The sequence below is a fragment of the Stenella coeruleoalba genome, assembly GCF_951394435.1.
Source record: "Stenella coeruleoalba genome assembly, chromosome: 13".
NCBI classification, from domain to species: Eukaryota; Metazoa; Chordata; class Mammalia; order Artiodactyla; family Delphinidae; genus Stenella; species Stenella coeruleoalba.
The window spans coordinates 14203141-14217473 of NC_137159.1; the positions used below are offsets into that span (position 1 = coordinate 14203141).

Sequence of the window (14333 nt, forward strand, 5' to 3'; positions counted from 1 at the left end):
TCAAGAGAAATAAGAGGGTGGAAGTGACAGAACTTGATTCATTGGCTGTGTTAGGTGAAGAATGCAGAACTTCCTTCAGGGAGAATGTCTAGTCTAGGGTTAGAAGAGGATGTCAAGAACAAAGCCCTGGGGAGGAATTGATGAGCCTGAGAAGTAGCCAGAAAGTTAAGAGGGAAATCAGGTAGTGTTGCGAGAGCTTTTCAGTAAGTGATAGTTTCACGTCTAGCTGAAAAGTCAAGCAAGTCAAGTGAAAAACTGAAAAAGGGTCCCTTACACCCCCTTGAAATATATTACAAAGACCCCAGTGAGGGCAATTTTGATGTAATGGATGCAGTGCACTGAGTAAGTGAGGAATGAGGAAGTAGACACTGCAAGTGTAGGTGACCCACTGGAGAAGTTTGTATCTAAGCGTTGTGTCAAGGAAAAATATTTATTTTATTGTTGTTATCATTTTCCTTTGTTTTTAACCAAAGATACTAGAGTGTGGTTTGAACACTAAAAGGAAAAAGCCTCCAGAGAGGGAATTCAGGCTCCTGGCAGTGTATCTGCATACCAGTGTTGGGAATTCCTGGATCTTGGGCCCCAGTATGCCATGGACTTTACAGCTGGACTAGATCTTGTTTGCTCCCTGATAAGGAGCCCGTTCTGCTGCAGATAACCTTGGTAGCGTGTAGCATCTTAGATAGTAGTTTCTTTCTTTCTTTTTTTTTTTTTTTGTGGTACGCGGGCCTCTCACTGTTGTGGCCTCTCCCGTTGTGGAGCACAGGCTCCAGACGCGCAGGCTCAGCGGCCATGGCTTACAGGCCTAGCCACTCCGCGGCATGTGGGATCTTCCTGGACCGGGGCACGAACCCGTGTCCCCTGCATCGGCAGGCAGACTCTCAACCACTGCGCCACCAGGGAAGCCCCGATAGTAGTTTCTTTTGATGGACTAAGCCAGCCTTGTTTCCAGGGGACTGTCTTGTTTTTCTAAATAGAGAAGTCCTCTAATTAATCTATTGTGCCACATGTTTCAGAGTCACAAAGACAATGGAGGTTCACCAGAACTGTCTTCATGTTTGAAAGATATTTTTGCTGGGTATAGAATTATAGGTTGACACTTTTTTTTTCTTTTAGCACTTTAAAGATGTTATTCCATTTTCTTCTGGTATTCATTGTTTCTGATAAAAAGTCAGTTATAATTCTTATTGTCATTCCCCTGTATGTAACGTCTTTTTTCCCTTGTTTAAGATTTTCTCTTTGCTTCTTAGCAGTTTTACTATGATGTGGCTAGGTGTGGTTTTCCTCATATTTATCTTGCTTCAATTCATTGGATTCCATGGTCTTGTGGGTTTGATATTTTGGTCAAATTTTGGAAATTTTGAGTCGATATTTCTTCAGATAATTTTTCTGTCCAATTCTCTTTTTCCTCTCCTCTAGAATTCCTATTCCATATGTGTTAGACTGCTTGATGCTGTTCTACAGGTATTGAGACTCTTCATTCCGCACCTGCCCTCCTCCAATCTAGACTTTAGCCTGGTTGACTCTATTGTCTTGTCTTCAAGTTCACAAATCTTTTTTTGTGTCCAAGCTGCTATAAATTCCATTCAATAATTAAAAAATTTTTTTTTCAGATATTGTAGTTTTCAGTTCTAGGATATCGTTTAGTTCTTTTTAAAAATTTTCCTTCTTTCTCTTGAAATCTCCCATCTCTTCACTCATTATATCTACCCTTCCCTATAGATTCTTTAACATATTTCTACTTTTTAAAGAAAATAATATTGAACCCACCCTTTTTCTCCTAGGATAAGTGTCTTGTTAAGTGGTGACAGAAGAAAAATTTAGCTTTATAACAAAATATTTGTTAATAAGTTGCTGTATATCTTCTTTGGTGAGGTGTCTTTCAGATCTTTTGCCATTTTAAAAATTGGGTTATTTTTGTTGTTGTTTAGTTTTAAGTATTCTTTGTATATTTTGGATACAAGTCCTTTTTCAGATATATGTATTGCAAGTATTTTCTCCCAGTCTGTGGCTTGTCTTTTCATTCTCTTAACAATGTCTTTTGCAGAGCAGAAGTTTTTTATTTTAATGAAGTCTAACTTATCAGTTTTTTTCTTCCATGGGTCACACTCTTGGTGATGTATTAAGATTCATTGACAAGCTCCAGGTCACCTACATTTTCTCCTGTGTTATCTTATAGAAATTTTATAATTTTGCATCTATCATTTAGGTCTGTGATCCATTTTGAGTAATTTTTGTGGAAGATGTAAGATCAACACCTATATCTATCCATTTTTTTTAATGCAAATATCCAGTTGTTCCCAGCACCATTTATTGAAAAGACTATCTTTTCTCCATCGATTTGCCTTTGCTCCTTTGTCAAAGATCAGTTGACTATATTTATGTGGTCTGTTTTGGAGCTCTATTCTATTTGTCTAGTCTATCTGATATATTTATCTGTAGTTTCACTAATACCACACTGTCTTGATTATTGTAGCTTGTGTCTTGAAGTTACATAGTGTCCATTCTCTAACTTTGTTCTTCTTCTTCAGTATCATATTGGCTATTCAGATCTTTTGCCCTTCCATATAAACTTTAAAATTAATCTGTCGATGTCCACGAAACAATTTGCTGGCATTTCAATTGGGATTACATTGAATGTATAGATCAAGTTGGGAAGAACTGACATTTTGATAATACTGAGTCTTCCTATCCATGAACATATAACATCTCTCCATTTATTTAAATCTTCTTTGATTTCTTTCATCGGAGTACTGTGGTTTTCCTCATACAGAGCTTTTGCATATTTTGTTAGGTATATTCCTAAGTAATTAAATTTTTTGGTGCTAATATAAATGGTATTTTTCTTTTAAATTTCAAGTTCCAGTTGTTCTTTGTTGGCATATAGGAAAGCAATTGGTTTTTATATTTTTTATATGATTATTTTATATATTAACCGTGTGTCCTCAAACCTTGCTATAATTGCTCATTATTCCAGGTTTTTTGGTTTTGTTTTTGTCAGTCCTTTTAGGTTTTCTATATAGACAGTCATGCCATCTGAAAAAAAAGACAGTTTTATGCCTTTCTTCACAGTCTGTATACTTTTTATTTCATTTCTTGTCTTATTGCATTAGCTAGGACTCCCAGTATGATAGTGAATAGGAGTGTTAAGAGGGGACCTCTTTATCTTGTTTCTGATCTTAGTGGGAAAGCATCTAATTTCACACCATTAAGTGTGATGTTAGCTGTAGTGTTTTTTGTAGATGTTCTTTGTCAAGTTGAAGAGGTTCCCCTCTATTCCTTTGCTGAGAGTTTTTATCATAAATGGGTATTGGATTTATTAATTATTGATTCATTTTCTAAAAGATATGGGCCCTTGGCACATTTTAAGTTGGGTTTTGTCTTTTTATTATTGAGTTGTATGAGTTCTTTATTATTTGGATACAAATACCATATCAGATATTGATTTGCAAATATTTTTTTCCCATTTTGTGGGTTGTCTTTTCACTTTCTTGATGGTATCCTTTGAAGTACAAAAGTTTTAAATTTTGACAAAGTCTAATTTGTCTATTTTCTTCCTTCATTGCTTGTGTTTTTGATGTCACATCTAAGAAAACATTGTTTAATCCAAGGTGACAAAAATTTACTCCTGTGTTTTCTTGTAAGAGTTCTTACATTTAGGTCTGTAATCCATTTTAAGTTCATTTTTTGTATATGGTGTGAGGTAGAAGTCCATCTTCATTCTTTCACATGTGAATATCTAGTTGTCTTAACACACATTTATACTTTTTAAAGTCTTTGCTAATTATAAAATCTAGGTCAGATATGGATCTGTTTCTATTGACCAGTTTTTCTCTTAACCATGGAGTATGTTTTCCTGTTTCTTCATATATATAGCTTTTCTTGTTTGTTGGACTGTTATGTATAATACATCATAGGAACTCTAGACCTGCATTGCCTTCTTGTGAAGAACGTTAATTTTTGTTCTCACAGGCAGTTAAATTCTGACAGATCATCTTGACCTTGTGGCAGCTAGGTTTTACGTTTTATTGGGGCAGGTGTATTTCAGTTTTGCTCTTAGTCCTAGAGCTAATCTCTTAGTCCTAGAGCATAATTTTTATTCCTAAGGTATGGCCTTTTAGGTGTTTCACTGGAAATTCCCAAATGTTTACCAAGCTCCTCTAATTTGGCAGAACTTGAACTCCAAGCTCTATTTCTCCTCCAGTGGGCAGAAACGGAATCTCTGTTCAACTCTCAGTTTTCCAGCTGTATGTTACTCAGTCACCTTGGAATATTACCTGATTCTGTGCAATTCAGGAGCCAGCCAAGAAATTGAAAGGAATTTATATGTGGATTTGGGGGCCTACACCCTTATGGCTTCCCTCTTACTGGGGATTTTTCCTTTTCAGTTTGCAGCATCATTGGCAGTCTCAAACTCTATTTTCCACTTCCTCAGGCAAATAAGACTATGGATTTCTTCTGGAGTTCTATCTGCCCCATGATTTGCCAGCTAGGGAGTTTCCTTAACTACATCAACATGGATTTACTCTGGTGTGGTCCCCTTATTTCAAGAGTTGGATCCTTTCCAGTTTCTGCCAGCTTTTGATAGCTTTTCTAGCCTTCAAACAGTTGTTTTAACACATTTTGTTCAGGGAATTCCCTGGCGACCCAGTGGTTAGGACTCTGCGCTTTCACTGCTGAGGGTGCGGGTTCGACCCCTGGTCGGGAAAGTAAGATCCTATAAGCCATGTGGCGCGGCACGGCAGGCAATCAATCAGTCAATCAATCAATAAAATAAAATATTTTGTTCAGAGTTTATTATCGTTATTGGCAAGAGGATTAGACCAATACAAACTACCCCACCATTTCCGAAAGCCAGAAGGAGCAGACTAAGGAATTTGGACTTTATGCTGCAGGCTAGAAGATTTTAAATGGAGGATTAATAGGTTGAGTTCATGCTTTGGGGGAGATTAGTATGGGGATAGTTTGTAGACTGGATTGGTGAGGGGAAAGCCAAGAGACAGGGAAGCAGTCGGGAGACCCCTGCAGTAGTTCAGGAGAGAGGGGACCAAGGCCTCAATTGGGAAAGAGAGACAGTAGAAATGGAAAAGTATGGTCACATGGGGGAGATTAAAAGAAAAGATCCAGTTTCTGGGAGGGACTGTGGGGATTTCCCACATGGAAGGGTTTTTTTCTTTGTTTTTGTTTTTGTTTTTTTGCCACACCATGGCATGCGGGATCTTAGTTCCCCGACTAGGGATTGAACCCACGCCCCCTGCAGTGGAAGCATGGAGTCCTAACCACTGGACCGCCAGGGAAGTCCCTGGAAGGGTTTTTTAAATGACCAGTGAGGAGTACCATCATTCCATATCAGAGAGTCTGGCCAGGTTAAAGTTTATTCCAGGGTGTGTCTCTGTGGAGGATTGAAAACTTTATTCACCTGGTGTTTTAGTCCTGGGCAAATGAGCTGACTGAAACCTGAGTCACTGCTGGTCTTCAGGTCTCCCTGGCTCACCCGAGGGCTATTGAAGGCCACCTAAAGTCTACTTAGAGCCTGAGCCTGGGTCAGTTGTGGAAACAGCCTGTTTGCCCCCAGCCCCAAGGTCTGGAGTAGAACTGGACGAACCTGGGGAAAGATAGGAAAAGGGGTTACAAGTGCAGGCCACTCTGCCTGGACACGTCTCAGCATCCACTGTCGGGGCCTGTTCTCTTCAAGTTGGCAACCATTCATCCTTGACCTTTTCTGCTAGCTTTGTTGCTTTCTCCTTCAACAGGTCAAATGGATGATGTACTGGATTATATTTGCACTTTTCACCACAGCAGAGACATTCACCGACATCTTCCTTTGTTGGTAAGTACTGCAGGAATTGGGACTTTTCCAGGAAAGATGTTGCCAAGTGTCAGGGAGAGGTGGGAAGGTCTGAAAGCCGTCTCAAACCTTATTAGCACAGAGAAGCAGGTGCAGGAATGCTAACTGGAACATTTCAAATCAATTAGTCTGTAAAATTGTTCTTCAAGTAAATATTTATTGAATGACCATGTAAGAGCAGGTATTGTTCTTACAGTGATATAATGATGGGCAAGATAAACACAATTCCTCAATGAATGGAGCTGGTAAAGAAGCATTCTTATGTTAAAAAAAATAAAAAGGAGAAAAACGGTACACAAAAGTGTGCAATAAAACTAAGTTTCTCTCATAAAACGAAGTTTCTCCCCTACACCATTCACTCTCACCGTTACTGCTTTTCACAATTGTATATACTTTTAAAATATGTATGCGTGTGTATACGTACACACATATACACATACTTTTCCTTTTTTAAAAAACAATAGTACTGTAGTATAAACAATTCTCACTTTGTTTCTTAAATTTATTTTTGAAATACTTTGACGTAAGCATAAATAGATCTACCTACTTTTTTAAAGGCCACATAGAATTTCATGGTATAGATGGATCATAATTTATTTAATCAGTCCCCTTTCGATGGACAGCTTTTTCTCTCTCATAAACAATGCAGCTATTACAGCAATGGCCCAAGTGAAAATCATAAGCTAGGTGTTTGTATTCATATATTGTGTCTTAGCTGAAAGAGGCTGTGAATAATATACAGTATCCTGTTTGTATCTAAAGGGTCTGAGTTTGTGCACATGTGAATGTGTACTAAAAATAGTGTGGAAAATACTTGTCTGTTAGCAAAGGTTATTTCCGCAACTTGGGATCATGGGGTCAGTTTCACATTTGCTGTGTTGTGTGAATGTTTTATCATGATCAGGTTTCATCAGGGAAGATAATAAAGATATTTCCATTCTGGGAAAAAAAAAGTTCTTACCCCAGAAAGGATTAGCCTGGACTTACCCTCTGGGATGTCCTAGATCAAAGACATCCACTTCTCTGAACACCACTTCACTGAATCCTGTCTTGGGTCAGTGGCCTTAATGACCTCAGTGTGTAGTTTTTCCCCTGAAGGAGCCTGGCTTTCATCTCTACTGGGAGAGATAGATGTCTCAGCTCTTATGGCCTTAAGCTGGAAGGAAGGAATCTGGATTACCTAATTCAATATGCTTGTGCCACTCTGCCCTGTCCTGTGCCCAGATAAACAACAGACTGAAGACGGGGCTGAGTCTCCAGGGCTGGAGATGGAACTCTGCTGAGCCATTTTTTCATCTTCCCCAGACCCCAGAGGCTGGCACTAGGAGGTGGACCTCATTTTGTGCAGAGCTACAGTGGGGAGGTTCCTGTCTGTCCTGCAGAGATGAGAACAGGCCAGACCCAGTGAGGATTGTGTAGTCGATTAAAGAGCATGGCCAGCACTTCATGTCGTGCAGCCTTCTTAATGATGCCCTCCTTCTGTCTGGTGCCAGGTGGCCTCCTGCTGTCCTCCTGTCCCTTATCATGAACAAAGCGGGGAGAGCGTTCGTCTCATGAGCTCTTTCCCGGGGGTTTCGGGCATTTCAGCCTTGCTGCTCTTGCCTGGGTGGAAATCCTGCCTGATGATGGATATGCTGCTCCCTGGTAGCTGGAATATGTTTTACCCATGGCCCTGGAATTTTAGTCTCATGCCTAATAAGTGCTCAACAACTGTTTCTGGGATGGATTTGATTTTGATTTGGGGAGATGTATTACTTTTCTTTTTTTTTAATTAAACTTTTGTTTATTTATTTATTTTTGGCTGCGTCGGGTCTTGGTTATGGGATCTTCATTGCAGCACGTGGGATCTTTCACCGCGGCGTGTGAGCTTCTCTCTAGTTGTGGTGTGTGGGCTCTGTAGTTTGTGGTGCGTGGGCTCAGTAGTTGTGGTGCGCGGGCTTCGTTGCCCCGCGGCATGTGGGATCTTAATTCCCCGACCAGGGATCGAAGCCACATCCCCTGCATTGGAAGGTGGATTCTTAACCACTGGACCACCAGGGAAGTCCCAGTGTATTTACTTTTCTGTTGCTGCAGTAACAGATTACCACAAATTTAGCAGCTTAAAACAATACAAATTTATTATTTCACAGTTTCTGTGAGTTAGAAGTCCAGGTAGAGTCAACTGAGAACTCTGCTGAGGAACTCACAAGGCCAAAACCAGGGTGTGGGTCAGCCTAGGCTCTTACCTGGAGTCTGGGGAGATTCCACTTCCAGCCTCATTCAGGTTGTTGGCAGAATTCAGTTCCTTGTGGCTGTAGGACTGAGGTCCCCATTTCCTTGACGTGTGCCACCCTGTCATCTTCAAGCCAACAATGGCACGTCATCTCCATCTTCTTCTGTTACCAGCCAGAGAAAGAGCTCTGCATTTGCTTTTAAAGTCTCAGGTGATTAGATTAGACCCACCTCAGTAATCAAGTATAATCTCCCTATCTTAAAATCAGCTGAGGGCTTCCCTGGTGGCGCAGTGGTTGAGAGTCCGCCTGCCGATGCAGGGGACACGGGTTCGTGCCCCGGTCCGGGAAGATCCCACATGCCGCGGAGCGGCTGGGCCCGTGAGCCATGGCCGCTGAGCCTGTGCGTCCGGAGCCTGTGCTCCGCAACGGGAGAGGCCACAACAGTGAGAGGCCCGCGTACCGCAAAAAAAAAAAAAAATCAGCTGAGTAATTACCCTAATTACATCTGTAGAATCCCTTTGCTACATAAGGTAACATATTTGTGGGTAACATGGGGAGGAAGGCCATAGGATCAAGGTCATGTGCTGCATGCCACAGGAAGGCATCTGATAACTAGGGTATTTGGAGCATGTGCACAGGTATGGGTAGAATCCCCCTCTCTTTCTGACCCATGTGGAGGCCTCATCTGGTCCCTCGTTAGTCCCTCTGAACTGGCGCTGTCCATGCAGTTTGTGGGTGGAAAGTGAGGGTCCCTTGCCTCTCTCCTGGCACCGTGGGCTCTGCTTCTGCAGGGAATGGTTCGTTGGGGCCCTTCCCTGCCTGCCTCAGCTCACAGCCTGGACATACCCTCAGTCTGCTTTCTCTTTTCCTGCCAACCTCCAGGTATTACAGATCATGGTCTCCTTCTGGGAGAGTCCTTCCTCTCCATCCTGCCTCTTGCCCTGGGAATGGACATGGGATAGACCCATCAGACACAGGGCCCCCTTTCCCTTCCAGAGAATGGACACCAACTCAGCTGCTCTAAGCTCTGTTTATAATTGAAAGGGGGGCGGGGTAGTCCTGCACCTTCTGGCTTCCTAGAAGCATCTTTAACTTTTGTTTACTTCCAGGCCTGGAGATCACGCCTCATGTGTATACTCTTCCCGTCACTCTTCACTCATCCCCATCCTGCTCTCTCCACCCCTCCACCAGGGCAGTTCCCTCTTCATTGGTAACTTTTAAAAACTTTCTGTGTTGATGAAAACAGCAATTGTGTATGGTCACAGAAGAGATAGGATGGGGGCTTCCCTGGTGGCACAGTGGTTGACAGTCCGCCTGCCGATGCAGGGGACGTGGGTTCGTGCCGGGTCCGGGAGGATCCCGTGTGCCGCGGAGCGGCTGGGCCCGTGGGCCATGGCCGCTGAGCCTGCGCATCCGGAGCCTGTGCTCCGCGGCGGGAGAGGCCACAACGGTGAGAGGCCCGCGTACCGCAAAAAAAAAAAAAAAGAGAGAGAGATAGGATGGTGGCTTTTTTCACAATTTGTATAAGTGATTTCATTTAATTTTTTAAAAACTATAAAATAATACATACACATGACAAAATAAAATTGAAACAATACACTAAAAAGTAAGTAGGTGCCTCTTCTTGTCCTCTATTCTTCTATGTCGGTGGCTTAAGGGCAGGATTCTTTTTTCCGCTGTAGTGTGTGTGTGTGTGTGTGTGTGTGTGTGTGTGTGTGTGTCTGTCTGTCTGTCTGTCTGTCTGTCTGTCTCTCTGTTTGTCTAGCCTCCCTCCGTCCACGCTCTTCCCTTCCTTTCCTGTCCTGGCTAAGATACACAGCCTTTACTCCTACCCAGGATATCTCGTTCCACAGTAGGGAGGTAGGGAGGTAGGGAGGTTTCCCACTTACGTTCTGTGGCGTGAGGCTTTAGATTTCAGCAGGAGCTCTCAGCTTCTTTTGATACCACGGGGCAGCTGGCATCCCCAGGGACCTTCTCAGGTGGCCTGCAGGCCTTACCGACAGTCACTGGCAACTTAGACTAAAACTTGAGGCCCACTCAGTCCTAAGCTCATTTCCTCACTTGAATCTGCAAAGGGGAGAGGGCCCTCACCCACCAGAGAGTAATGTGTAGAGACTTCTGAGAGATGTGCTCTGGGTCTACCAAGGTTGAGCTGATGCCAGGTACATAGTAAGAATTACGAAGTGGATGTGTGTGGGCGGCGGATGGAGATTTGGAGAGAAGCAAGGCTCTTGATCCTCACTAAGACATTGTTCCACATCACATTGCACATTATGGGGTCACCTGTTGGTTTCCGCTCTCCTGCTAGACGATGAACCCCTAAGGGCGAGGACATGCCTAACCTAGCTTTGGTTTCCCTCTACTGCTCAGCACAGACCTTTCACCTCATAGCTTTTCAATAGAATTTTCCCAACTGAATGAATCAATCAATAAGCTAGTTGTTATCTTTGAGTAGAAAGTGGGGCAGGAAAAAAGCTTGAGGAGAGAGATTGAAAGAAAACGTAGTGATTGCTAACAGTAGGAGGCAGTCTTGAGACTCGAGTTTTGCTACTAAGACTCTAAAGGAGCCTACTGTTAACCAAAGTCCTGGAAAGGTGGAGAATTAGCAGGCTGTAACCTCTTCCTCTTTTCTTCTGTGGATATCCATGTCAGCTTTCTGCCCAAGGAACAAACCCATTCCACTGTGATTCTTCTATAACTAGTTGATTTCGCTTCAAAGGAAGCTCCATCCCCCAAGGTGGACAGGGGAATACAGAGGAGCCCTCTGTGTCCTGGTCCAGAGATGCCAGGGAGGGCGGTATCTTGGTGGTCTGAAGACCACCAAGTGAAGTCTGCTACCGCAATTGGTCATTGGAGATGCTTTGCCAGCCTGACAAGAGAAGATTTGGGAGGTGAAGCCAGAAGGTTAGGAGGCAGGAAGGTTTTCAAAGGCTGCGTCAGCATGGATGGGGCACACGGGAAAGATCCTGAAGAACAGGAGGCTCAGGAGCAGGCTGGCCAGAGAATAAAGGGTCTCTGGCAGCCCAGAAGGATTGCTCAGGATCTAACGTTCTCCCCCCCACACCCCCATCCAGCCTGGGGCAGGCTCTTACGGTTGGTCCTACGCTGTGAGGGTGTGACTGTGGGCCATCAGCCTCTTGTACCTGTGTTTGCACAGAAGTACAACCTCTCTCTGTAAATTAGATGCCCGCAGAAATTCCACTTCTGGGCGTTTTCCTAAAGGCATGTTAGCATAGGTACATAAAGCATGCTCCAGGAGGTTCACTGCAGCCCTCTCGTAGTAGCCAAAGACTGTAACCTTTTGTAAATATCCATTCTTGGGGGTCTGGGTAGATGCTCACGCCCCCACACACAGCCATTAAGAAGAGTGAATGATAAGAACCTGCTGTATAAAAAAATAAATGAAATGAAATTCAAAAAAAAAAAAAGAAGAGTGAGGCCTGGGGAATTCCCTGGCGGTCCAGTGGTTAGGACTCCGTGCTTTCACGGAGTTCGATCCCTGGTTGGGGAACTAAGATCCCACAAGCCATATGGTACAGCCAAAAAAAAAGAAATCCCCAAAGTGTACTGTTAATCGTGTGTGTGCAGCAGGGGGAAGCAAGGTGTAGGAGGGGGTGCAGAGAATGCCACTAGGTGAGCATGGGGGACATTACGGGAGTCATATGTACCCACACAATTGCGTATCTTAGCCCTAGTCCACTTGTGGAAGGACGCACAAGACACTGATGATGCTTATGCCTTTGGAAAAGCATCCAGGATGGGAAGGAGACTCTGCTATATACTCTTTTGGACTTCTAGAATTTTTTAAACTCTGTGCACGCATGACCTATTTTTTACAAAACCCGTCTTTTACGTAATAAACAAAAGAGCAGCAGTGTGACAGAACCCCTGGGATTATCCGCGAATCTTGGGTTGGTGCCTGAGCTTCGCAGGTTCCTTTGTCCCTTGGGGCTGACAAATACTTGTTTTCCAGACCAAACTTCCTTCACTGTTCATCACCAGAGTGTTCAATTACGGGAGAATCACACCTCTGTTCCTTCAGCTCCTTCTCTTTTCTGGCTGTGAAACATTAAGCAATCTTGACATGAAAGTGTCCTTCAGGTGCTAAGGGAATATTCAGGAAGGGCCTGCCGGAAGCAGAAGGCAGTGAACTAGGATGAGGAAAGGAGGAGGGGGTGGGGCCGCTGATTGGAGTGACGTGAGAGTTAAAGGGCTCTGAAATGACTTGCTAGAAATTGCTCTTTGTTTTGGCTCTCTTATCAGGGAGGATGCCTGGGAGGGGTTTACTTTTCTGATTCCTCAGACTAGCCCAGGTGTCACTTTCCCTCATCGCCTCTGTTTTAATGGTACCCAGACTTTGTTTTCAGGTCTGGTAAGACATGCAGTCACAGAAATGACTATCATGAAGGAATAAGTTCGTTATATTCACAGATCCCTAGAGGTACAGCCCGCTGCGCAGAGCCACATGGGGAAGCACGGGGCTGATCAGGAAGCCGAGGCAGGAAGTGTGGGCAAGAGACTGTATTGTGGTTTCCATGGGAGAGGCAGTCTCTCCAGAGTCAGTGAGGTCCCAAGATGTCAAAGCATCAGAGGACAGAAAATTTTAAAATATGGTTAATACACATCCGGCCTGCCAAGTATGGTTGCACAGGTTGTTCATAGCACAAGATATCTGGCCAAGGAGGCAAGCGGAGCTGAAATTCGGATGAAGCCCTGTTTGCAAGCCATGTGCTCCCAGGACTGCATCCAGCTGAAGGACTTGGCTTTTTCTCACACGTGCAGAGGCACCACGTGGGTCAGCAGAGGCCCGTGATGGCACTCGTCTCAGGTTGCTATTCTATATTAATCGTGATGATTTGAGCAATCTCTGTTTCCTTGACTGGACTACCAGTTCCAAAGACGCCAGAACCTTGTCTATGTTTCCCGCTAGACTGGAAGCTCCAAGAGAGCAGGGGTCAGGTCTTGTTTGCTTCCCACTGTCTCCTTGGTGCTCAGCACCGGCTGCCACATATGGGTGCCGGGTGTTTATGGGATGCATAAACACACGGCACGCAGGACTTTAAACTTCAGAATCGTATGTTATCTGTACCCTGAACTCTTCTTTCTTTCGGCACCAAAAAGATCAAGACCTTTTTGCCTGCTGTTGGTTTTTTTAATTAAATTTAATTTTTTAAATTGAAGTAGAGTTGATTTACAATGATGTGTTTGTTTCAGGTGTAAGCAAAGTGATTCAGTTATATATTTTTTTCAGATTCTTTTCTCTAATGGGTTATTACAAAATGTTAAGTATAGTTCCCTGTGTTATACAGTAGGTCATTGTTGGTATCTATTTTATATATAGTAGTGTGTATATGTTAACCCCAAACTCCTAATTGATGCCTCCCCTCCTCCCCGCCAGCCTGCTGTTGGTTTGAATAGGGTGAGTAGCATCCTCTTTCCTGGCAAGCATCGGGCTCCCGTCCCTGCCTTTTTGGGGGACTAAGAAGATAGCCGAGGAGGGGAGGCTTTACTCTCAGTCTGGCGATTCTTTGTCAGCTCCGCCCTACGGTAAATCCTGTGTCTGTGCCTTCGTGGCCTCCAGTGAAGAGTGAATGACCGGGAAATTGGGCACGGCTGGTTGTGGCATCTGGGCCTACAGGAACCCCGGCTCCAACCGAAATGAGCAGAGCTCGGACGGAAGCTCCAGCTGTTGTCAAGCACGGTCATAGGGTGATTGCTGGAGAGACCCCAGCTCCCTGGCTTGCTTGACAAGGAAAGAAAACACGAACCGGCTTTGGGAATTCCCTGGCGGTCCAGTAGGTTAGGACTCAGTGCTTTCACTGTTGAGGGTCCAGGTTCAATCCCTGGTTGGGGAACTAAGATCCCACAAGCTGAGCCGTATGGCCAAAGAGGAAAAAAAAAAAAAATGAACTGGCTTTCAAGAGGCCTTGGGCTTGTGCCTTGGATGTGCTTGTGTGTGCATACACCTTCATGGGAATCTGGGGGCCAGGCGGCCGTGCGCAGGCAGGAGAGGTGTCTGTGCCCCCAGGCCTCATGTTTCAAAGGCTCAGGGCGGAGTTGCTGAGAACCTAATGGAATGTGTATTTTCTCATCTCTCTCCAGGTTTCCATTCTATTATGAACTAAAAATAGCATTTGTAGCCTGGCTGCTGTCTCCCTACACAAAAGGCTCCAGCCTCCTCTATAGGAAGTTTGTACATCCCACGCTGTCCTCAAAAGAAAAGGTAATTTATGTTGCTCTGCCTGCACTCCTTCCAGCGAGTGAAAAGATTT

The 14333-nt window shown here is 44.0% G+C and overlaps 1 protein-coding gene across 3 annotated transcripts in view; it reads left to right on the top strand.

Moving 5' to 3' along the window:
- Nucleotides 1–14333, top strand: part of REEP1 (receptor accessory protein 1) — a 110652-nt gene that overhangs the window by 61346 nt on the left and 34973 nt on the right. For 2 of the 3 annotated variants that reach the window (XM_079940490.1, XM_079940489.1), the window contains exons 3-4: nt 5754–5830; nt 14164–14284. In XM_079940490.1, coding sequence (XP_079796616.1) covers nt 5754–5830; nt 14164–14284 — 198 coding nt within the window. The remainder of the gene's footprint in view (nt 1–5753; nt 5831–14163; nt 14285–14333) is intronic. The other variant, XM_079940491.1, reaches the window with a different exon arrangement.